This window comes from Chaetura pelagica, unplaced genomic scaffold (genome assembly GCF_000747805.2).
Source record: "Chaetura pelagica isolate M959 unplaced genomic scaffold, ChaPel_1.0 scaffold1022, whole genome shotgun sequence".
Classification (NCBI taxonomy): domain Eukaryota; kingdom Metazoa; phylum Chordata; class Aves; order Apodiformes; family Apodidae; genus Chaetura; species Chaetura pelagica.
In genome coordinates, this window is record NW_009952563.1 from 94,767 (window position 1) to 116,702 (window position 21,936).

Genomic DNA, 21,936 nt, shown 5'->3' on the forward strand with positions numbered 1-21,936 from the left:
CTGCCCCTCTCCATCTGTGTGAACAGGTCCTTCATCAATAGTGAGGCCCTGTGTTTGACTGTGTGACCCTCATCAGCTTCAGTGCTGGAGACACGTCAAGACTTGACAGGACACCCACCCCCTTTGTTCAGCCTCAGAGCTCGGGAGAAGGTAGAAGAGGATCAGGCTGACAGCAATTCCAACCAAGATGGTACTTCCAGAGCTGCCTTGTGCCAGTGTGACAGTTCTGACAGGCCAAGAGGCAGTGGATGTGCTGACAGGGTGAACTTTGGGATCTCAGCCTCTCACTGCTGTTTGATGAGTCCTCTCCAATGGAAACTCTGAACCTGCTCTTTCATCCTCCCCCAGTATCAACCAGGAGCCAGGCCTCATGCTGATTCTCTTTGCTCTTGCAGGAAAAGCTGGCACACGGGTCGTGGGGACAATGCAAGGTGGAGACACCGAGGAGGATGTAAGTGACCATCCCATCTGCCTGTAGAGCTTCTCCAACTTCAGACCCTAGGCCTGCTTTTCCCCACCTTTCCTGCAGCTGACTGCTCTGCCATCTGCAGAGACACATTTCCCTATTTTTCTGTTGCTCTTTGAGTCTCTGTGCCCTGCCCAGTGCTTCAGCCTCAGCATGCAGACCACACCTGGTGGCACAGCTGCAGGAAAGCTGCTTCCTTCAGCTGCTGGGAAAAGGGGATCAGTGCAGTGTAGCAGGACTTGGATGAGTGGATCTAAACCACCTGCATTGCCCAAAAACCAGATTCCTTGGAGCCCTCCTGTACTAACACAGCATCAGTCTCCAGCTGATGGGGCAGGGATGAGAGCTGAGCTGTGAGCCCCTTGGCATCCTTGCCTTGTGCCTAAAGCTGTCCCAGGGCTTTGTGTCTGCTTAGGGCTGACCTGCTGAGCAGACAGTAGCTCCTCAGGTTTGCAGAGCAGGTCCTTCTTCTGACTGCTGTGCTCAGCCTGGGGCACGTGAGGGCAACCTTCCTGTGCCTCTCTGTCCTGGGGCTCTGTCTGTAGCAGGAAGCTGAAGCCAGCTGCTCAGATGTGGTTTGCACCCATACAGTGAGCTCTCCTCACCACCCCAAAAAGGTGCTGGCATCCAAGCTCCCAACTAGGAGCAGTGTGGGGCTGCCCTGGTCCCCAGGGGATGCTGGAATATTCTTTTGGGGAGTGCTTGTTGGCACAGGCCAACAGTGTCCTTCCAGGGATGGGGCAGTCACAGCTTCCCTGGGTAACCTGTTCACAGAACCATAGAATGATTTGGGTTGGAAGGGACCTTCAAGATCATCTAGATCCACCCCCCTGCATGGGCAGGGACACCTCCCACCAGCCCAGGTTGCTCCAAGCCCCATCCAACCTGCCCTTCAACACTGCCAGGGATGGGGCAGCCACAGCTTCCCTGGGCAACCTGGGCCAGGCTCTCACCACCCTCACACCAAAGAATTCCCTCCTCATCTCCAACCTCAATCTCCCCTCTGCCAGTTTGAATCCATCCCCCCTTGTCCTCTCCCTCCCTGCCCTTGTCCCAAGTCCCTCCCCAGCTTTCCTGGAGCCTCTTCAGGCACTGGCAGGTGATCTGAAGTCCCCCTAGGTAATCCCTTCACAAAAGCCTATTACAGACCCCAGACCCTAAGGGAGGAGCAAAGCACTGGCTTGGATGAGAAAGCAGGAGTTAATGGTGGACAAGTTGTGACCTTGCACAGCTCCAGGGTCCCAAGGAAAGGGGACATAAGAGTAGCAGGAAGCTCCCAATGTTCACCACCACATGAAATATCCATTTGCCACAGCTGCTGGACACTGGCAGGTGAAGCTCTGGGCAGACTATTGCTCCTGCAGGCAGGCCCAGGACAGAGAAGATACCCCTGCCCATCCTCTCCTTTTCTCTGGAAAGGGACTTGCAGACCATGCTCTGCTCTTCACCTCAGCCAGCCTGGATATGGTTAAGGCTGTTTGCTGCCTTCTGGGAAATGATTTGTGTCCTTGGCATTCAGAAACATTTCTGGGTAAGGTCAGGAGTGCCAGTGCTGTAGGTGAAGGTGTAGTGACCTTAGGCTGACTGCCCTTGACCATGTTCTTGCCAGATTTGGATAGTCATCCTCTGCAAGGTCTCCTTCCTTTGGTCTTCCCTGTCCCCAGGTTTTTCCCATGTCTCCCTTTTGGAACAACCCAAACATATCCAGGTGTGGAATCCAAGGCCTTCAGCCTCTCATTGCCCTCAGCTGCAGCCAATTTTGGTTGTCCCATGGCTCTGCCCTCCTCATCTCAGCACAGCTGAGGGGCTTGCTCAGGGACTCTTGCAGACAGTCTGGAATCAGGGAAGAAAAGGAGTGAGGCTGGTTTGAACCCTCAAAGAGTTAACCCAGTTCTGGAGTTAAGAACAAGCTTCAGCCTGCCCAGGAGCCAGCAGTGCTGTACCTGGCTTTGCTGCCTTCTCCCCTGCTCCCATTTGGGTTACTTGCTGTGTACTTTTATGTTCTTGTGCTTTTTTTTTTCCCCTGCTCTGCCTCTCCTGCTCCTCCCACTCTGGTTCTCCAAGGGGAGATCTGTCCCAGCACGGCCAAGCATGCGCAAGATCAAGGCACAGGTGGGTTTCTCTGCTGCAGGCAATTTTCTTTCTCTATACCTCCATTTTTTTTGCTCTCTCCATAGGTAGCACTTGAAAGTTAAACACCCTGCAAGGGTTTTAATACCACAGATTCAGCAGAAGTCAGGGGGTTCATGTTACTCAGCCCCCTGAAGCAGGGAAGGAGGTTTGCAATAAATGGGATGGAGCAGCCACTGTCTAGCAGAGCAGGGAGCTGCTGGTGGAAGCCATGGGGGAGCTCTTAGCTCCCAGAGGCAGCTGAGCTCTGGCTTCCTTGTTATTTTGGAAGGCCAGCAGCACAGCAGCCCAAGCTGGAACAAAACCTCCTGCAGAATCTGCCGCTGCTCCCCAGAGCAAGTCTAAATCCACACCAGTTCAGACAAACAGCCTTCCCCACAGCCCCCAGGGTGGGTGACTGCTTAGAGGGCAGGGGATAAAGCAACATCAGCCAGCAGTGCTGGCCTTTACTTCTGAGCTGGCAAAGATGCTTTGCCACCTGAGAACTGACCTGGCCATGAATTCTGTTTGCTTTCCTGCTTGCAGGAGGACTCGGGGGATAGTGAGATTGATCTGGATGAAGATGAGGAGGAGGATGATGTGGAAGATGACAGCATGGAAATCTCCCTGAGCAAATCCAGTCACCGAGCAAGGAAGCCAGAGCCACTAGAGGAAAGTGATAATGACTTCTGACCCTTCAGTAGCAGGACCAGGAGGCAGCTGGAAGTACAAACTTTGCAGGCTGGGAGCTGATTCCCTGCTATTTGTAAAGCATTTGTCAGCATGAATTCAGGAGTTGGTAAATAATGTTCATTAAACTTGAAAATTAGACTTGGATTCCCAGTCATTCTGACTCCCAGAGCATGAGCAGTTGATCCATAATGAGAATCACAGGAACGTGGAGTGCAGTTATTTCCATAATTGCATTAGAACTGGCCCTGCTGCACTGCATTGCCAAAGAATCACACTCCATTGAGCATCATGTCCTTCATTTCCCTGCATTTTATTATGTCCAAACAGATACATTTCTTTTTGGCTTAATAAAACTGGATTAAAAGCTGCTCTGGGAACACACGTACATGGATTTTAAATCTGGCTTAAATCTGTTTATCCTAAATGTATCCTTCACTTCACCATGGACTTGCCTCCACGAAAAGAGGACCAGTTGCACTGAGAGAGTGGGGAAACAGGTGGAGGGGTCCTCAAATCCCAGCCTCAGTGCAGCACCTCTTAGGATTTCCCTGTCAGTGGGAATTTTCAGGCTTCAGTGGGTTGTGCTCGAGTCTTCTGAGAGCAGCTGCTTGAGACTCTGCTGTGACCTGAGAATCAGTCCTAATGAAATGAAATTAGCCCTTTTAATTCTGCTTGTATTTTCAAGGTGGGCTGAGATTTAGGCACTCAAACGGGCCAACAGTTAGGCTTTTGCTCACCAAGTTATTCTGGTTGTTCCATCATGAAGAGCTGGAGGTTTTTTGTGTCTTTTAGCTCCGCTTTAGCGTCGCAATTTTTCTTCCTGGGAGCAGAAATCAGTGCTGGAGGAGAAGAGTTCTTTTTGGTGTGTCTTCATCAGGGCCCAGGCTGTTCTCCTGCCCTTCCCTTTTTTTCCATCACCCCAGTATTTTGCTTTCCCTCCTTTTGAAGTCCAGAGTCAGGTCCAGCCCTGAGGGTTCTTTATTTCTCAGAGCCCTTCCAGATGGTTCCAGTCCTAAGCCTTGGGCTGCCTGACTCTTCCAAGAGGCTTTGCCAGACACTTCAGTCACCCTTGGCCAGCACCAGCCTGTTCTCAGGGGCAGGGCAAAGGCACAGGTCACACTTGCTGCGTAGGAGCCTGCTCTGAAGTGTCCTGATCCAAAGCAAGGAGACTCCAAACCTCTCATCTCTCAGGGATGTCAGGAGGAGCCTGCAGGACCAGGCTGTGTAGCCAGGTGAGAAGGAGCTGCTGGGAATCCTGCCCATGTTTCACCTGCTTCTCCCAGGATCCCTAAGGTGGAGAAGAGCTGGTGCTGGAAGCCCTGGAGCCCCACCTGGGGTGCTGCAATGTTTGCCTACAGCAACTGGGGCTGGGAGGAGAGCAGAGCTGCAGGGTAGCTGGAAGGCACCCTGGCAGGGGCAGGCTCTGAGGACACCTGTGGACATCACAGGAGGGGGTCCCTGCCATGGCAGGTAAGTGATCCACAAAACGGTGTATGGGTTCTGCCACCACCTCCCTCCTTTTGGCATTTCACCCATTCCTTGAAGGTCCCACAAGGTCTGGATGAACAGGGACATGGTTGCACATCCTCCAGGGAGTCTGGACCCTCCTGCACTGCTGATCCAGGGGCCCCAAGTCCTCCTGGGCCATGCTGGGGATGCTCAGGAGCTCTCCTTGCCCCAGCTTTTCTCCCTGAGATGGGTGAGCAAAGGGCCAGGCAGCTCCCTGCAGAGGGCCACTGGCCATAGGGACCCACTGGGCCACCTCACTGTGACCAGGCACCCTCACACCTCCACGACACAGTTGGGTGAGTTTGTCCTGATGGCATCTGAGATCATCTTGGCTCCTGACTGGCCAATGTGGTTCCCCTGCAGGCTGGGAGCAAAGAGAAGAGGAGTTCAGGCTTGGACACAAGGCTGAGCAGGATCCTTGGTGGGTACCAGAGATGTTCCCCAGCTTTGCACCAGCATCATCTGCATCCTCTCCATGCCATCCAGGAGCTCTGGCTGGGATACCGGTCACAAGGGAGCCCAGAAGCAGCCAGGTGAGACACTGGAGAAAGCCCCTGGGGAGCTGGAGGGACAGAACCAGCCTATCCCTCTGATGTTTTGGAGAGTATTTGTGTTTTGGGGTGGTTTTTCACCCCAGAAGCATCTCCACAGAGGAGCTGGGGGGTCTGGAGGTGGCAGGGATGGTGGCTATCACACCAGGAGGAGCCACAAGGTGCCCTTACCCTCTGCCCATTGGGGAGGTCCCTGTAGGGCAGCTGGGAATGGGCAGTGCCAGTGGTGGGGAAGGTCACTTGGTGGTTCCCATGGTCTCCCCCTGCCTTACTCTCCAGCTCAGGTGGCACTTACTTCACGTAGGTGAGGCCGTGGTTGCCCTTCAGTGCGGTGGCAATGCAGATGGCTCCATCCATGCCCAGGTTGTTCTCCTGCAGGCTGCAGGAGACAGGATGGTCAGAAAGCACCAGCCCAGAGAGATGTGGCCACCAGGAAGGAATGTATAGCATGAACTTTGAGAAAAACCACCAGCTCTGGGGTTTGCCCCACTGAGAGCTGCTGGCCTGGCCGTGTCCTTGCTGCTTCCTCCCAAGGAAGGTCTGGGAAGTCTTCCTGGTTCCCACTCCAGGGAGCTGGGTACTCACCTGAGCCAGCGGAGGCTGCAGTTCACCTTCAGTGCATTGGCCATTGCTTGGGCCCCTGTCACACCAATGGAGTTTCCCCTCAAGCTGCAGAAGAAGGCAGGTGGTGGGGATGGACAGCCCAGGACAACAGCCCTGTGCTGTCCATGGGTGAGAGGAGGAGGTGGGAGAGGTGGCCCCACACCAGTGAGTCAAGGGACAGGCAAGCCTAGCCTGGTAGGACATGATGCAAGGGTGGAAGCAGGTGCTGAGCTAAGGACCAGGGCCTTGGACACCCTCAGGAGGTGGTGTTGCAGCCATGGGGACTTGGTGTCTCCACTGAGCACTTACTCCAGGATCTGCAGGCTCTTGTTGACCATCAAGGCTTCTGCCAGGGCTTGGGCACCAGCTGCACCAACTGAAGCTGCCTGCAGGCTGCAAGAGAACAAGGATGTCATGAGTTGCCCATGGTGTGCTAATTAGAGAAGCTAATTAGACTGTGATTCCAGGGCCCCACCACAGCCTGGATACTCACTGGAGATCTGCCAGAGTTGTGTTGACCTTCAGCGCGGCAGAGAGGGCAGCCATTCCCTCATCTCCAATGGCATTCTCCTGCAAGCTAAGACACATGGTGGGGACACAGGATGGACTGGAGCACATGGAGGAGGCAGCATGTCAAGCCACCTCCCCTGGAGCAGCGTGGGGGCAGAGCCCTTGGGCAGGTCCTAGGAGGAAGAAGTTGCCCAGGACCTCCCTGCCCATGTCCTCACTTACTCAAGGCTGGCCAGGCTGCGGTTGGACTGTAGTGCCTGTGCTAGGGCTGTGGCAGCTTTTGCCTGGATGAAGTTCCACTGCAAGCTGCCAACAGGAGAGAGCAGGAGGTGAAGCCCAGCGCTGTGAGGATGCCCCAGTCCCTCCAGGCTCAGCACCCATCTCCTTCCATCCTGCTGGAGGCTGGGAGGTGACCCATGTGCAAGACCACTGGATCCATCCGGGATGGCACCACGCACATCCCATGGAAGGGTGACCTGTTGTCACAGCCTGGGGGGCCTGAGGTCCAGGAGCAGTGTCCCTGCCCCATGTCCCCACAAGGAGCTTCAAAACCAGCCAAGTTCCAAGGGAAACTCACTGCAGGGAGGTGAGTGCCCGGTTGTCCTTCACAGCTAAAGCGATGGCCTTGCCGCCCTCGTCGTACAGCAGGTTTGCTGCCAAGCTGGAGAGGGGGGACAGAGGTCGCAAGTCACACACACAGAGTTTAGGACAACTCCAGCAACACTACCCAGCACCGTGGGTGCCCTCCTGGGGCCCATGGGACTTACTCCAGCTTCCTGAGGGTGCTGTTGGTCCGCAGGGCACGGGCGATGGCAGGGCCCCCCTCCTTGCTGATGGAGTTCTCCCGCAGGCTGGGGAAAGACACAGGGCTGGGGAGGAGCAGCCAAGGCCTCCATCTCATCTCCCTCTCCCACTGGAGAGGGTCTCTGTTCCCTCCCTCTCCGTTCCCTCCCTCTCCATTCCCTCCCTCTCCATCAGTATCTGTCTCCATTCCCTGCATCTCCATCAGGATCTGCATCTCCCTTCCCTGTGCATCCCCCAGCCATGAGCACTGATGCCATCAGAGCTTTTTCCCAGCCTCCCATCCCAGTTCCCATCACTTCATTCCCAGACACAGCTGATCCGATACCACCCCGAGGAGAAGAAGCTAACGATGGAGAGAAGCCACTTGCACCCAGAAGAGGAGCAGAAGCTGCTCTCAGCATCCCAGAGCACTTGTGGAAACAACCAGGCACAAGGATAAGTTCTCCCATCCCATGTCCCAGCAGCAGCTTCTGGCAGGGTGGCTGAAGGGGTGTCACTTACTTGAGGCTGAGAAGTCCCTTGTTGGAGCAGAGAGCCCCGGTCAGCGCCGTCACCCCAGCACTGCTGATGGAGTTGCTCTGGAGACTGGGACACACAGGGAAAGGTCTGAGGCCAGTCCTGGCATCATGGGTGGGTTGAGGGGTTGTGTTTTTTGGGGAAGGGCCCTTTTGCCCATTTCATTGAGCAACAGGCACCTCCCAGCCATGGGAGACAGAGGGAACCAAGGCTGAAGGACCAACTTTGGGAGCAGCCAGGCCAGGAGCAGCATCTGCTCACCACGGCAGCACCCTGAGGTGACAGTGTTTGCCAGCACTTCAGGACACCCACGTCCCCAGCCGTGGCTGCTGGTTCCTGCAGTTTTGGGTCCTTGTCACACCCTAGCAAGCTGGTGATGGACCCAGGGCAGGGCAGGTTGTCCCCAGGAGCCCTCAGCCCTCTCTCAAGTGGGGTGGGAGGAATGGTCCTTTCTGGCTGCTGTTCCCAAGGGGCAGGAACGTTGCACCATCCCACCCTGGCTCTGTGAGGCCCCAGCCTGTCACCTTCCCTGTTGGCCAATCCCCATCTGAGAGGGAGAGAAGGCCCAAAGCTGCCAGTACCCTCCAAAAGCAGAAAAATTCCACATCTGGATTGAGGATTAACCCCTCCAATGCTCCTGTGATGGAAGCAGGACCAGCCCAGGTGCCTGGAGCTTCTGCACGGTGCTCCAGCCTGCAGAGAGCACGTGTGGTCCCACACCAGGGGACATGGGGTGGGAGAGACATGGGCAGGATCTGGGGCAGGAGAGGGAGTCTAGAGAGGGCGGGAGGTGCTGCTGGGGAGGAGGAGGTTAGACTGGGCTCTGTTGGCCAAGCAGGGGAGCAGGTGTGGAGGGGGGACTTACTCCAGGCTTTGCAGACTGTGGTTCACCTTCAGAGCTTCAGCCAAGGCGACCGAGCCGTTGTCTCCGACTGAGTTGCTGGAGAGTCTGAGACACAAGAGGAAGAGCAGGTGCTACTGGCAACCACACTGCAACCAGCTTAGATCTGCTGGCAAAGAACTCATTGTAGCCCTTCAGGACATGGTTTAAGTGGGCATGATGGTGTTGGGTTGATGGTTGGACTCAAAAATCATAGAGGTCTTTTCCAAACTTAATGATTCTAGGATCTCCTGCTCCAGCAAGAGTCATGAATCTCAGCCTACATACACCTCTGTTATCCTGTGTTGGTTTGCAGCTGAAATAGCTTTCAATTGTATCCCTAGGGCCTGGAGACCTGCTGCTGTCCTCTGCTGGAGAGAAGATGTGGCCTCTCATTTTGTTACATGGCTCCCTGCATCCCTGGAGATCTGGAGAGCATCTCCCCAGGGTCGCTCCGGTCCTTCCCTCCCACACCAACCCCTTTGGGCAAAGCCAGCAGAGATCCATCCTGCCCGGGTGGTGTGGCCCAACCCCCTGCCCATCCCTCCTGCCCCCAGATCCTGGGGGAATGTGGTGCTGGTGGCACCATCCCACCACCTCCTGCTGCTCTCACATCAGCTCCTTCAGGCTGCAGTTCTGCCTCAGTGCCTCCGCGATCTTCCTGGCCCCCTGGGCTCCGATGGCATTTTTCTGCAGGCTGCAAAGGTGAGGAAGGCACCCATGAACCTCAGAGCCACCTCCCCCCTTGGTGGCACCTCGGTCTGCTGGGAGGGAGGGGACAGGAGGGTCACTCACTGCAGAGTTGTGAGCCTGCGGTTGGTCAGCAGGGCCTCGGCCAAGAAGGTGGCACCATTCTCCTTGATGGTGTTGTGCTGCAGGCTGCAGGGAGACAGGAGCAAAGCCTGGGGCAAGGGGACATGCAGGGTGGTGGTCACCTGCCCTGGTCTTTGCTTGCCCCCATCCTTGGTGTGAGAAGGGTATCTGGATCCAAGCATCCCTGCCTGGGGAGGTCTTCTACCCTCCTCTACCGTGGGAGATGCTTCCTCCCATGGAAGCTTTGTGAGCTTCTGTGTGAGGAATGGGCCTGGACTCATTGAATCTGAGAGGCAGGAGGGTCCCAACATGAGGGAAGAGGGTCACTGCCCAGGGAAGCTGTGGCTGCCCCATCCCTGGCAGTGTTGAAGAGCAGGTTGGATGGGGCTTGGAGCAACCTGGGCTGGTGGGAGGTGTCCCTGCCAATCAGGGGGGTTGGATCCTTATGACCTTTAAGGTCCTTTCCAACCTCAACCATTCTATAATTCTGTGAACTATGAACTGGGTCTCTGACCCAGGGCTGCCCTGGTTACCAGATCTCTACCACCTCCACTCATGCTCAGTGCCCAGCACAACCAAACTAGGTTGTGTCCAAGATCTTCTCATCTGCTGACCCTTGAGATCTGGAAAACTTTGATGGGCCTAGAGGATGCTTGTCCTGTGGATCTGCTCCCAGAGGTGCTGTGGAAGTTGAGACTTACTTCAAGCAGAGCAGGACTTGATTTTTCTTCAGTGCATCAGCCAGTGCTTTTGCTCCAGAGGGGCCAATGGAGTTGCTCCTCAGGCTGGGCCAAGATGGGCAGAAGAGCCAAGGTTAGCAAACGCTAATGGGTATGTGCCCAGTTTAATCCAGTTCCCTCCATGTGGTACAATCTCAGGGACTGCTGAGGTGGGACATCAGGCCAGCTCTGTCCAGTTCTGAAGGCCCCAATATAAGAAGGACAAGGAGCTCCTGGAGCAAGTCCAGAGGAGGCCACAAAGATGATGGGAAGGCAGGGGCAGCTCTGCTCTGGACCCAGGCTGGGAGAGTTGGGGTGTTCAGCCTGGAGAAGAGAAGGCTCCAGGGAGACCTTAGAGCACCTGCCAGGGCCTGAAGGGGCTCCAGGAAAGCTGGGGAGGGACTTGGGACACGGGCAGGGATGGAGAGGACAAGGGGGATGGATTAAAACTGGCATAGGGGAGATTGAGGTTGGAGATGAGGAGGAAATTCTTTGGTGTGAGGGTGGTGAGAGCCTGGCCCAGGTTGCCCAGGGAAGCTGTGGCTGCCCCATCCCTGGCAGTGTTGAAGGGCAGGTTGGATGGGGCTTGGAGCAACCTGGGCTGGTGGGAGGTGTCCCTGCCCATGCAGGGGTGTGGGACTGGATGGTCTTTAAGGTCCCTCCCAACCCAAACCATTCCATGGTTCTGTGATATCTCTGCTATGATAAGAATTACATTCACTTCTTGAGCAGTGGTGGCTTTGGGGGCTGGAAACCTTCCCCAGCTCTGTCAGGCCAGGTGGGATCCAGCCCCATAGCAGCCATGGGAATTGTTCCTGGTGGGAAATACATGCATGGAAGGAGCTGGTCAAGGGGGGACACTTACTCCAGCACCATCAGGCTCCTGTTCACCATCAGTGACCTGGCCAGAGCTTTGGCTCCCTTGTTGCTGATCTCATTTTCTGCTAAGCTGCCCAGAAAAAGGAAAATTGGGTGTTTTTCAGGAGGAGAAAGAGGCCCTCCCAGCCCCTGGCACGTCCCAGGATGCAGAGGAAAGCCACAGGGAGTGTTAGGTTTGTGGTACAACCACACAAAGTGGTGGGTGCTCCCAAGGTCTGCTCTTCTGGGATGGACACCAGGCAGGGGATTGCAAGGACAGGGGGGAAGGGGAGTTTCTAGACTTCACGTTCATTTGTGCGGTGAAGAAGGAACCCAGATCCCAGCCTGGGGAACTGCACAGCCCCAGAGAAGGGCAGGGAAGGGGGAACATGAGGACCCATCTGTCTGGGGTCAGGCATCTCCCCACGTGGGGGTCAGAAGCCCATCCCCTCCATATGTCAGATGCTCTATGTGGAGCCTTGGGTGTCCAGCCGTGACCTTGGGAAGCAGTTTGTTGGGATAACCCATGGATTTCTACCCAAATTTCTAGGAACAGTGAGGAGTCAGCAGTCCCAGGAAGGTTGGGTGGGACAGCCTGCCCAACCACCATGAGGACACAGGGTCAGCATAGCTGGGTGCAGGATATAATGTGGGGCTGTCCTTGGCATCAGGAACCCTCTGGAGCCAGTGGGACAGACATTCCTGGAGGACCTTCACCCTGAGATGCCCATGTGCCTGGGGCTAGGTCCTACCTGAGCTTCTGGATCTGACAGTCCTTCACACTCAGCATGCTGCCCAGCAGCTCCATCACGTTGTCCTTAAATTGGTTATTGTCCAGCCTGGAGAAGATAAAAAGGAAGAGCAAAAGCAAGAATTTGGAGAGCAAAATGGAGAAGGGACTACTGTCCTTCACAGGTGGAAGAACTCAAGCACAGAAGCAGAGCTGACCTAGTGCCATCTCCAGGGCCTCTCTCTGCTGATGGACAATATGGTGGGTCCATGTCATCTGAGGTTTTGTATCACAGCCCAGTGTCCCTGCTTGCTTCTCCCTCTGCCATCCAACTAGGACTCACCTGAGGTTGTGGCAGAAGAGGAGGTGGGGGAGCAGGCTCTTACAGACATTGTAGGTGAGGCAGTTGGAGAGGTTGGTCTCCTCCATGCAGACATCAGAGACCTGCAGGAGATAAGCCAGGGCAGAGCAGTTCACAGGGCTGAGCATCCCGGCCAAGCTCTCGTTCTTCATGGCTTCTTCCACAGTCTTGGCGATCTCCGTGTGCTGGATCTCGTGCAGGCAGTGCATGATGTTGACTGTCCTCGAGGAGATCAGGTAGTCAGTGTTGAGGCAGCCCTGCAGGAAGCTGCAGGCTTGGCTCCTGAAGCTGTCCTGCTCGTCCTTCACCAGCAGCCACCCAGAGAGCAGCTTGTTCACCTGGGGGGAGAGGAGCCCGGCGAGGAAGCGCACGAAGATGTCCAGCTGCCTGTCCTCTGCCTGCAGGGACCTCTGCACGGCACTCCTGAAGTGGTTGAGGAAGCCCAGCTTGGGCCAGGACATCCCGCTCTCCGTGAAGAGGTCGAACAGCGCGCGCTTCGCAGCCGTGTAGTAATAAACAGCTGCCAGGAACTCCTGCATGCTCAGGTGGGAGAAGGAGTAGGCCGTGAAGGATTGTGTCTCCTCCTTGAGCAGGAGGCGACTGCACAAGCTGCTCTGCAGCAAGGAGAGGTCAAGGCCATAGGCCTTCATGTCCTGCTCGTAGAAGACGTGTCTCCTTTTGAGCAGCCCGTAGAAGGCCAGCCTGCCCAGGCTGCCCACCAGCTTCTTGCTGGTGCTCCCAGCCTGCTCAATCCTGAGTGGTTCTCTTGGCTTTTCTGGCCAGTCGCTGCTCAGAGCCATTTTGAAATAGTAGGAGTAGATCTCTGAGAGGGTCCTGGGGATGGTCACAGCCTCTCGGGATCGGTCGGTGCTGGTTTTGAGGTAATACCCGATTGAGGAGCCAGAAATCCAGCAAAAGCCAGGAATGGTGCACATGACACGTAACGACCTGTTAGCCCTGATGTGATGGAGGACTTGGCTGGATAAGTCTTTGTTGTCAAGGAACATCTGGTCCAAGAAGTCCTTCATCTCCGCAGCTCCGAAGCCTCGGATTTCCGTCATCCGGTCCACGAGCCCGCTGGGAATTTGACTGGCTGCCCTTGGCCGTGAGGTGACCCAGACAGAAGCTTCCTGCAGCAGGTTGCCACGTATGATGTTGGTGATCAGGTTGTCCACTTGGATCTCCTTTTTGGGATCGGTGCAGACTACAGTGTTGGAAAAATCCAAAGGAGTCTTGAACTCATCCAAGCCGTCGAGGATGAGGAGGGTCCTGGCGGCTCCTGCTGAGATGCAGGTGGGCTCAGTGAGGTGAGGGAAGGCTGAGCAGATGAGCCTCTCAGCAGAGAGCTTCTCGTAGGTGTTGAGCTCCCGAAAAGTGAGGGGCAGCACGAAGATGATGTCCCTGTTGATTTCCCCCTTCGCCCAGGTGTAGACAAACAGCTTCACCAAGGTGCTTTTGCCAATCCCGGCCACCCCGATGGTGACCGAGATCCGAGGTGGGATGTTGACCTTGGAGAGAGGCAGGAAGAGCTTCTCCAGGGGGATGCTCTTGGATACGTTTCGTAGGCCTTTGGTGGTTTCAATCTGCAGGATGTCGTGCTCCTTCTGCTGCAGGTCGGTCAAACCTTCCACCAGCAGCAGGTTGGTGAGTCGCTGGAGGGGACCTGTCTCCAAGCCATGCCCATAGTAGGTCTGTAGGCTCTCCAGGTGCTTCTGCACCATGGGTTCTGCACAGAGAGAAATGACACAGGATGGTGAGGAGCAGGAGGAGGATGGTAACCACAAATGCTGCTTCACTTCTCTGCCATGCCCACTTGTCTGCCATGCCCACAGAGGAGAAACCACATGGAGCCCATCTGTCCAGGCAGAAAGATCCTGAGGGCACTAAGAGGCCCTGAGCAGCCTCACTCATGGGCCCAGGAGTCCATTTAAGCTCAGCTCTGGGCCTTCAGCCCCTACCTAAGCTTCAGTGTAGGAGCACTCATGTACAGCACCATCACACATGTGCCTGCTATGGACCTAGTTGACCTGAATCTGGACCTTGACCCTGAACCTCTGCACTTGCCTGGTGACCACTGGACTGTGTCTGACCCTGGTTGCCCTTGCTGGACATGATCCTCAGCCCTGCTTCATTGCCATGGACTTGTCTGATGAGTTGGACTCTTGGCTGAACTTGGTGACCATCTCTGGACCTGTCCTGCTCACCTGGCTCAGGTATCATGGCCCCTGGTAAAGTGTATTTAAGCCTTCCAGAGAAGGCTGGAAAAGCAGATGGACAGAGCAGACACCAGCCAAGGTTGGAGCCTTCCAACCAGGAGGAAAACCAAGGAAACCTCTCCTGGCAAGGAGAGCCTGAAGATGGGGCAGCCACCAATGGATGGGGTCATGGATGCCCTTCTGTCCTTCTCCTGCCATCCCCTGATGCCAGCCCAGCTGTTGGGAGTGAGTGGTGTGACCTGGACTTTGAAGACATCAAAGATTCCTCAAGCTGCCTGTAGAGGCTGAGGGCAGCAAGGGGCCTGGGAGGAAGGTCCCTCAGATGTGTCAGAGAGCTCTTGTCATCCCCTGGCTCTGTCCTCCCCCAGTGAAGACCCTGAGATGACACCATCACTTGCGTGGACAATCCCATTGAAGCTGCCAACACTGCCCAGCCTGGTGCACATCTTGGGGTGCTCCAGCAGGCACCCACAGCCAGGACCTGTGTGCAGACACCTCGTGTTGGGTCCAGAGTAGGACTGCCTACCATAGACAGTGATGTGGAGGTAGAGCTGGGAGTTGGTGGTCTCAATGAAGGTCTGCAGGGACTCGGATGCGTGGCTGCCCTTGCCAGCCAGGATGTCCACCACTGCCCTGACCTGCTCGGGCAGGGAGCTTGCCTCCTGTGCCTGGCCAGCCTCCTCTGCTGTGAGGAGGTCCAGCCTCTGCAGGTGGCAGATGATCTCCTCCAGGAACTGTGGTGAGATGGACCTCACCAGCTGCTTGCGGTAGCGGTTGATCCAAGCCTCTGTGGGAGAGGAGAGCAGGAGAGTTGGGTCTGGAATAAGGCCTGGACATGTTGCTCAGGGGTGTGGTGGGGGAAGGCAGCAGTGGAGCACCCATCTGACTCTGAAGGCAGCAGGTGGGAAGCTAGAGTGACCTGCCAAAGTCCTCCTGGAGATGATGCTACCCCAAAGGTGTGGCAGGCTGTTTTGTGAGGAGCTGCTTGGTCAAGGCAGCAGGTATCAAAACTGGAGTCAAAGCAAGGGAAGAACACAATCAGGAAATGACATTTCCTCCTGGAAACCAAGGCCATGAGCAGATCAGAGTCTGAGCAAGATAAGTTCTTTTTCAGAGACAGCCATTCCCCCTGTGCCAGCACAGCAGGCCCCAAGCAGCAGTCCTCAGACCTTGGTGCCCCACTTTTGAATCCAAATCTCCACCAAGAGGATGGATTTCCAGCTGCCCAGCCACCACTCACCTTCCATCAGAGGCCTCCCGTGACATGGGCGATGTGTGGGTGAGGAGCAGTGTGTGGGCAGCAGCACACCTGTCCCATGGACCACCCCGTGTCCCCTCAGCTGGCTCACAGCATCCCTTGAGGCTCCTCAGCCTTTATCCATGTGCCTGGTGGAAGAAGAGGAGAAGTATCAGGAGCAGCATGGGAGGGAGCCCACCTTGAGCTAATGTTGGTTGAGCCAAGGGACCATTCATCAGGTTCTGGCTAAGACCAGAGTCCCTGGTGCTGTGACTGGGACCATCACATCACAGCATCTTCACCCAGACCTTCTGTGTCACAAACTTGGTGGCTTCACCACCACTTGTGCTGGAGCCTTTCCTAGGCAGGCAGTGACTGCATTCATTGCCCTGATGATGGCCCTGTGCCATCTGGAGGTCACCTGGCATGCACCCAAGTGCCACCTCTGCCACCGGAGGGACAGCAGGGCAGAGAACCACCCATGCCTGCCTCCTCCGTGCTGTGGAGGAAGCTGTGGGGCCACAGGCAGAGCCACCAAGGGCCTGTTTTGCTTTCAAACCCATCTCATCACCGTCCAGAGCTTCCACCAGGGCTTGTGGAGCGTGGCCAAGACCACATCCTGTTGCAGAGCTCTGTGGATGCCCCACTTCTGGCAACACTGGTGGATCACCACCCACAGAAGGAACATCTACTTTCTCCCTCCCAGTGCTGCTGCCAGAAGCCAAGGGCTTCATGTTTTGCTTCCAAGTGTTCCTGCCCACCAAGCCAAGTTGTTTTTAGAGGTGGAGAGTGAGATACTTCTGCTCTGGAGCCAGGCTGGGAGAGTTGGGCTGTTCAACCTGGAGAAGAGAAGGCTCCAGGGAGACCTTAGAGCACCTTCCAGGGCCTGAAGGGGCTCACGGGCAGGTTGACTGGTGGCATCAGGAAATGCTGGTTGGCACCTCAGGCAGGGCTCTCCAGCCAGCACAGCCTCAGGGACCTGAGCTGCTGGGGCTGGGGCCAGGACGCCACCGGAGGGACAGCAGGGCAGAGAACCACCCATGCCTGCCTCCTCCGTGCTGTGGAGGAAGCTGTGGGGCCACAGGCAGAGCCACCAAGGGCCTGTTTTGCTTTCAAACCCATCTCATCACCGTCCAGAGCTTCCACCAGGGCTTGTGGAGCGTGGCCAAGACCACATCCTGTTGCAGAGCTCTGTGGATGCCCCACTTCTGGCAACACTGGTGGATCACCACCCACAGAAGGAACATCTACTTTCTCCCTCCCAGTGCTGCTGCCAGAAGCCAAGGGCTTCGTGTTTTGCTTCCAAGTGTTCCTGCCCACCAAGCCAAGTTGTTTTTAGAGGTGGAGAGTGAGATACTTCTGCTCTGGAGCCAGGCTGGGAGAGTTGGGCTGTTCAACCTGGAGAAGAGAAGGCTCCAGGGAGACCTTAGAGCACCTTCCAGGGCCTGAAGGGGCTCACGGGCAGGTTGACTGGTGGCATCAGGAAATGCTGGTTGGCACCTCAGGCAGGGCTCTCCAGCCAGCACAGCCTCAGGCACCTGAGCTGCTGGGGCTGGGGCCAGGACTGAGGGGTGCCTGGCCTAGAGAGCACCAAAGTGCTGGGCAGGAGCTCCTGGACCAACTGGAGGACCCACACAGGGAAAAACACCAGAAGAGGAGCTGATCTGCAGCATTTAGGTAGGTTTAAAACTTTTTATACTAATTACTGCTTTATTAACAAATTCTTGCCTGATGGAGCAGGGCAGCTTCATGCCCCAAACACCCAGAAGCCCTCAGCACCAGCTGTCAACTTCTCCCCATCCCCAAAGGGAGATTTAGAATGAATATTGGGGGAAAATTCTTCACTGAAAAGGTTGTCAGGCCCTGGCCCAGGCTGCCCAGGGCAGGGGTGGAGTCCCCATCCCTGGAGGGCTTTCAAAGCCCTGTAGATGTGGTGCTGAGGGACATGGGGCAGTGGTGGCCTTGACAGAGCTGGGTTAAGTTAAGACACAGTGATCTTAAAGGTCTGTTCCAACTTCAGTTATTCCATGACTCTATGATCAGGGCAGGGTTTTGCAATGCAGCTAGTGCCTCAGAGGTCTCCAGCTGGGGGTGACATGTCTGGGTGCAGCTGGGAGCTCAGCAGCACAGCACCCAGCACAGCTCTCCCTCCCCCAGCCAGGGGAACGGAGAGAAACCAGCCCTGTGAGACCTTCTCACCACTTCCTGGCACGCTGAGTTTCCTCCAGGAGCTTCTCAGGCTCCTGCACCTACACGACTTCGGAGCTTTGAGCGATTTCTCCTGCCACATTTCCACCCTGAACTGCTCCAGTTCTGGATCTGCGGGAACCAAGATCTGCCAACCCAAGAGCTCCAACCATTCCCCCTCAGCCGAGCAGATCCTGAAGCCAGGACAGAGGCTGCCACCTCTTGGCAGAACCGAAAACATTTCACAGCAGTAATTTATGTTAATAAAGCAATGAAGTATCCTCTGTGGGTGTTAAAAATAGAGATGTGGAGCCCTGAAGGACCCCCGGGCTGAATGCCAGGGGTCCCAACACCAGATCTCACCAGGAAAAAGTAAAGATCCATCTCTGGGTCATTCCAAACAGCTGAAACCAAAGCTAAGCTCAGAGAGAAGGTCCCTCACAAGGTGCTACCACACCTGGCAAGCTGCAAAAGGAAGAAGGATGCATTTACTGAGCTGATTGTGCCCTCAGAGCACTTCACCACAGATGTGCACGTGGCTCCTTTGAAAAGCAGATCTTCTCCCCACCAACAGCTTCTGGCCTCCAGGATCTCAAGACATCAGCATGAGGATGGGGAAGGAGCTTCTCCCAACCAGCCTCTGCCAGCACCAGCCCCAGCTGCTGCCCTCAGCAGGGATGCTGGTGGCCCCACTGCCCACCCCACACCCCAGCAGGGTTTGATGCTCAGGGTCAGCCCCACTTTTGAAGGTTGCAGGGTGTCCTGAAGAGCATCCACGACCTCTCAAGAAAGGAACATGCTTTGGAGGTGCCTTGGTGCCAAGCTCTGCCCCAGCTGCCCTGCTCGACATGTGGGATAACCCTTCCACACAAGGAGGTGCTGGTGGCATCTCAGTGGGTGTCAGCACCCTGCCAGGGCTCCAGCTGGGCCTGTCCCCAGCAGTTCCATACCCACAGGATGGGCAGGGCCCCTCGCGGCCTTGGAGGACTGAAATACAGCAGGATGAAGCACTGACACAGCCCAGCACAGCCCAGGCTCCCTGCTGAGCCATGTGTCCCCTGCTGAGCTCCCACCACCTTGACCCCACACAATGTTGGGGGATCCCCTGCAGTAAAGAAGGCACCTGCAGCTTTGGGGACCTCAGTGTTGCTTTTCCCTCCAGGAAGATGTGCTGAGTACATTCCCCAAGCAGGGAATGCAGCTCTGGGCTTCAAGCTCTTGGACTGGACAGAGCCAGGACCCTGTCTGCCTCTCTGGTGCAATTTTGCACCATGTCACAGGCAAGTGTGGTGCTAATTTCATCCTTTTCCACTCCCAGTACATACTGGGGTTTTTTTTTTAGGTGGTTATGAAGTGGGATTAAGTCAGTAAATGATATGAACATGGGGGAAAAAAGCTGAGGCTGCACAGGGTGGGGAGGTTTTGCATGGGAAGGGCAGCCTGGATGCAGCTGCCTGGGCAGGCAGTACCAGGCAAGGGGACAGAACCTGTGACAAGTGCCAGGTCCCCCATGAGGTCCCACACTTCTCTCCATCAGGGCTCAGTGCCATGCACCACCACACCCACTCCTGCCAGCACCAGTGGCCACACCACACCAGGCTGTGCTGCCTGGTGCTGCTGGCACTGGGTGATGCCTTCACAGAATCATGGAGTGGTTTGGGTTGGGAAGGACCTTCAAGATCATCTAGACCCAACCCCCTGCATGGGCAGGGACACCTCCCACCAGCCCAGGCTGCTCCAAGCCCCATCCAACACTGCCAGGGATGGGGCAGCCACAGCTTCCCTGGGCAACCTGTACCAGGCTCTCACCACCCTCACACCAAAGAATTTCCTCCTCATGCCTTGTCCATCCTTGGGACCTCTGCCCAACAGCTCCTGGTCCTGCCATGTGTTGGCCCAGCCACTCCAGCTCAACCCCAGGCAGGAAGGCTGGGTGATGCCTCCCCTTCCCTCCATACCCCCCCAAAGCCCCACCAAAACCTTACCAGGGCCTCGTGCCTCCTTCCCCAGGTCTGGGTGGGAGCAGGCAAGCAGGGAGGACATCCTCGTGGTGGTGGGAGGGTGCAGCCCCTCCGTGCCCCCACTCAGCCCTTTCTCCCCAGCTTTTCTTCCTCCTAGCCTGGATGCTCAAGTTCAAGGTAGAAAATTAAAGCCCCCTCCAGCTGGTGGCCCCTCTACCTGGGGGATGAAGGAGATGATGGGATCCAGTGGCTGGGGAGCCCGGTGGCTTTTTCTGTCTTTCAGCTTCTCACCCCTTCCTGTGCCTTGAGTCTCACTTGATCTTCCTTCCTGTCAGCTCAGAGCTGCTGCCTATGCAAATTAGTGAGTGATCTGCTGAACAACAGCAGAGCATGGTAACCACCCTGTGTGACCAGCAGCAGGATCTGTCCTGCTGGCATCCTCAGTGCACGGCCAGTTCCTCAGACATGGCCACTTTCTGCTGGGAGAACCAGAAAACCAGGCTGGCCAACATCCAAATTACACCAGATGCTCTCAAAGCAGAGCCATGAGCTCACCCCAGCCTGGGAAAGCCTGGTTTTTACTGCTTATCCCCCTCACTATCCAGGAACACTGGGAACATCCCATGGAAGAGGCTGGTGAGCAGTTCTGTCCTTGGCTGAGCCATGCATGGCAACATTTCCACGAGTAGATTCAAGTTGTACCTTGAAAGAGCAGAACAAAAGGGCAGGAATAAGCTCCCCTTCCTCCAAAGCTCTGCTTCTGCCAGTGCTGAATGTCTTCTCCAAAAGTGAGTTGATCTCTGAAGGGGTGGATCTCCTGGCACCAAGGAGCTCTGTGTCCACACCTGAGGAGCCAGAGCCACCAGCAGCCATGGGACCAGCAGGATGTCCCCTCCCCAGCTCCACTCAGGCAAGTGGCATTGATATTATTTTGCATTTTTTCTTAATTTGTAAATCCTCTATTAGGTTTCTCTGGCATTTTGGGTAAATCCTTTTTCATTCTGAGGTGCTGAGCTGAGAGGTCAGAGTGAGCAGAAGTCAGTGATGAGGAGAGAAATAGTTTGTCCTGTTAGGAGACCTGTCCTGGTGGGATCTGTTTATATCTATCAAGTAGCTCTAATGAAGCTGCATCTTTCTTTATAATTACACATCTTGCCTCCCACCAAGTCTGGCTGAGAGGTGATCAGTGGCTGAGGGACATGGTTTAGTGGTGGACTTGGCACAGTTAATGGTTGGACCTGATGATCTTGAAGGTCTTTTCTATGCTTCTGAGATGACTGATGGTGGAGAAGGTGGTGGAGATGATGGTGGCTGATGGAGCTCTCACAGTGGAGAGCTGTTGAGAGATGGTGTGGGTTCACAGCCAGATCATCTGCATGTGGGGAGCTGTGTTTGGGGAGAAGAGGTGGAGCACAACTGCAGCTGGGACCTCCAGCCAGCTCTGGGCTCTGCTTCTCCCAGGGGCTGCTCTCTGCCAGTCCCAGGGCTGCACGTGGGAAGGGGTCAGAAACTTTCCCAAGTTTTAGGGCTGCTGGTAATTCCCTGCCCTGGCAGGAGGTTGGTTTCCAGAGGTGATGGTATCTGGAAAGTCCCATCAGCTGTCACCTTCCTGCAGCTAAAGATCCCCCACATCAGAAGTGACTGTGCAGAAGCCCCGGTTGGGTTGGTACCTCCTGCTTTCACAATGATTCATTGGTGTTAATTAATGCAACTGTATATAGCATGTATTTTTCCAGGCTGTTTACTTGATTCAACCCCCAAATTTCCCAATAGGTTTGCTGAGTTCCACCTCTGGAGCTCCCAGCAGGGTGTGTTTGGCCTGTCCCTCAGCACAGCCCTGCCCGGTGTCCCCAGCCAAGTCCCCTGGGTCCCCTGGTGCCCCAGAGCTCACCGAGGTGGTTTGAAAAGCCCAGGAGATGCCTCTGGGTGTCTTTTGAGTGGGTGGGTTGGGTGGCAGGGGACATCAGGGCCCATTCCCTGAGCTCAGCCCGACCTGGGAACAACCAACCAGCCCATCTCCGGAAGGAGCAGGGGATGCTCTTTGGGAACAGCCGAGTTTCCGAACTCGGGGTACCTGGAAAACCGGTGACCGGAGCCTCTCAACCCCTCCTGCTTTTGCAGCCCGGGCTGTAGCAGCTCCGGGTCCCGGGGGGAGGGCGGGACCTCCCGGGGTTACCTGGGCAGGTGGGACCCGCCCAGGCGGGCGGAGTCAG

The 21,936-nt window shown here is 55.9% G+C and overlaps 3 protein-coding genes across 3 annotated transcripts in view; 2 read left to right on the top strand and 1 right to left on the bottom strand.

Moving 5' to 3' along the window:
* CLUAP1 (clusterin associated protein 1) overlaps positions 1 to 3,268 on the top strand; it is a 39,953-nt gene extending 36,685 nt beyond the window's left edge. Inside the window, exons 10-11 of the mRNA XM_009993318.1 lie at positions 396 to 451; positions 3,122 to 3,268. Coding sequence (XP_009991620.1) covers positions 396 to 451; positions 3,122 to 3,268 — 203 coding nt within the window. The remainder of the gene's footprint in view (positions 1 to 395; positions 452 to 3,121) is intronic.
* A 1,782-nt stretch (positions 3,269 to 5,050) lies between these two features.
* NLRC3 (NLR family, CARD domain containing 3) lies at positions 5,051 to 19,805 on the bottom strand. Its single transcript, XM_009993322.1, has 18 exons — positions 19,748 to 19,805; positions 14,865 to 15,125; positions 12,105 to 13,848; positions 11,784 to 11,870; positions 11,039 to 11,122; positions 10,156 to 10,239; positions 9,437 to 9,520; positions 9,255 to 9,338; positions 8,627 to 8,710; positions 7,747 to 7,830; positions 7,209 to 7,292; positions 7,019 to 7,102; positions 6,664 to 6,747; positions 6,425 to 6,508; positions 6,241 to 6,324; positions 5,914 to 5,997; positions 5,624 to 5,707; positions 5,051 to 5,141 (listed from the first exon to the last, which is right to left on the bottom strand). Exons 1-18 carry the CDS (start codon positions 19,803 to 19,805, stop codon positions 5,051 to 5,053), a joined length of 3,333 nt encoding a protein of 1,110 aa, XP_009991624.1.
* Positions 19,806 to 20,346: 541 nt separating this feature from the next.
* Positions 20,347 to 21,936, top strand: part of NMRAL1 (NmrA-like family domain containing 1) — a 5,439-nt gene continuing 3,849 nt past the window's right edge. Inside the window, exon 1 of the mRNA XM_009993323.1 lies at positions 20,347 to 20,359. Coding sequence (XP_009991625.1) covers positions 20,347 to 20,359 — 13 coding nt within the window. The remainder of the gene's footprint in view (positions 20,360 to 21,936) is intronic.

Coding starts and splice junctions, on each gene's coding strand:
- NLRC3 (XM_009993322.1), bottom strand. CDS start 19,805: ATGTCCTCCCTGCTTGCCTGCTCCCACCCAGACCTGGGGAAGGAGGCA. Junction 9,521..10,155: donor CAAGTCCTGCTCTGCTTGAA/GTAAGTCTCAAC, acceptor GTCTCCCTGCAG/CCTGCAGCACAACACCATCA. Junction 7,831..8,626: donor CACAGTCTGCAAAGCCTGGA/GTAAGTCCCCCC, acceptor TGTGTGTCCCAG/TCTCCAGAGCAACTCCATCA.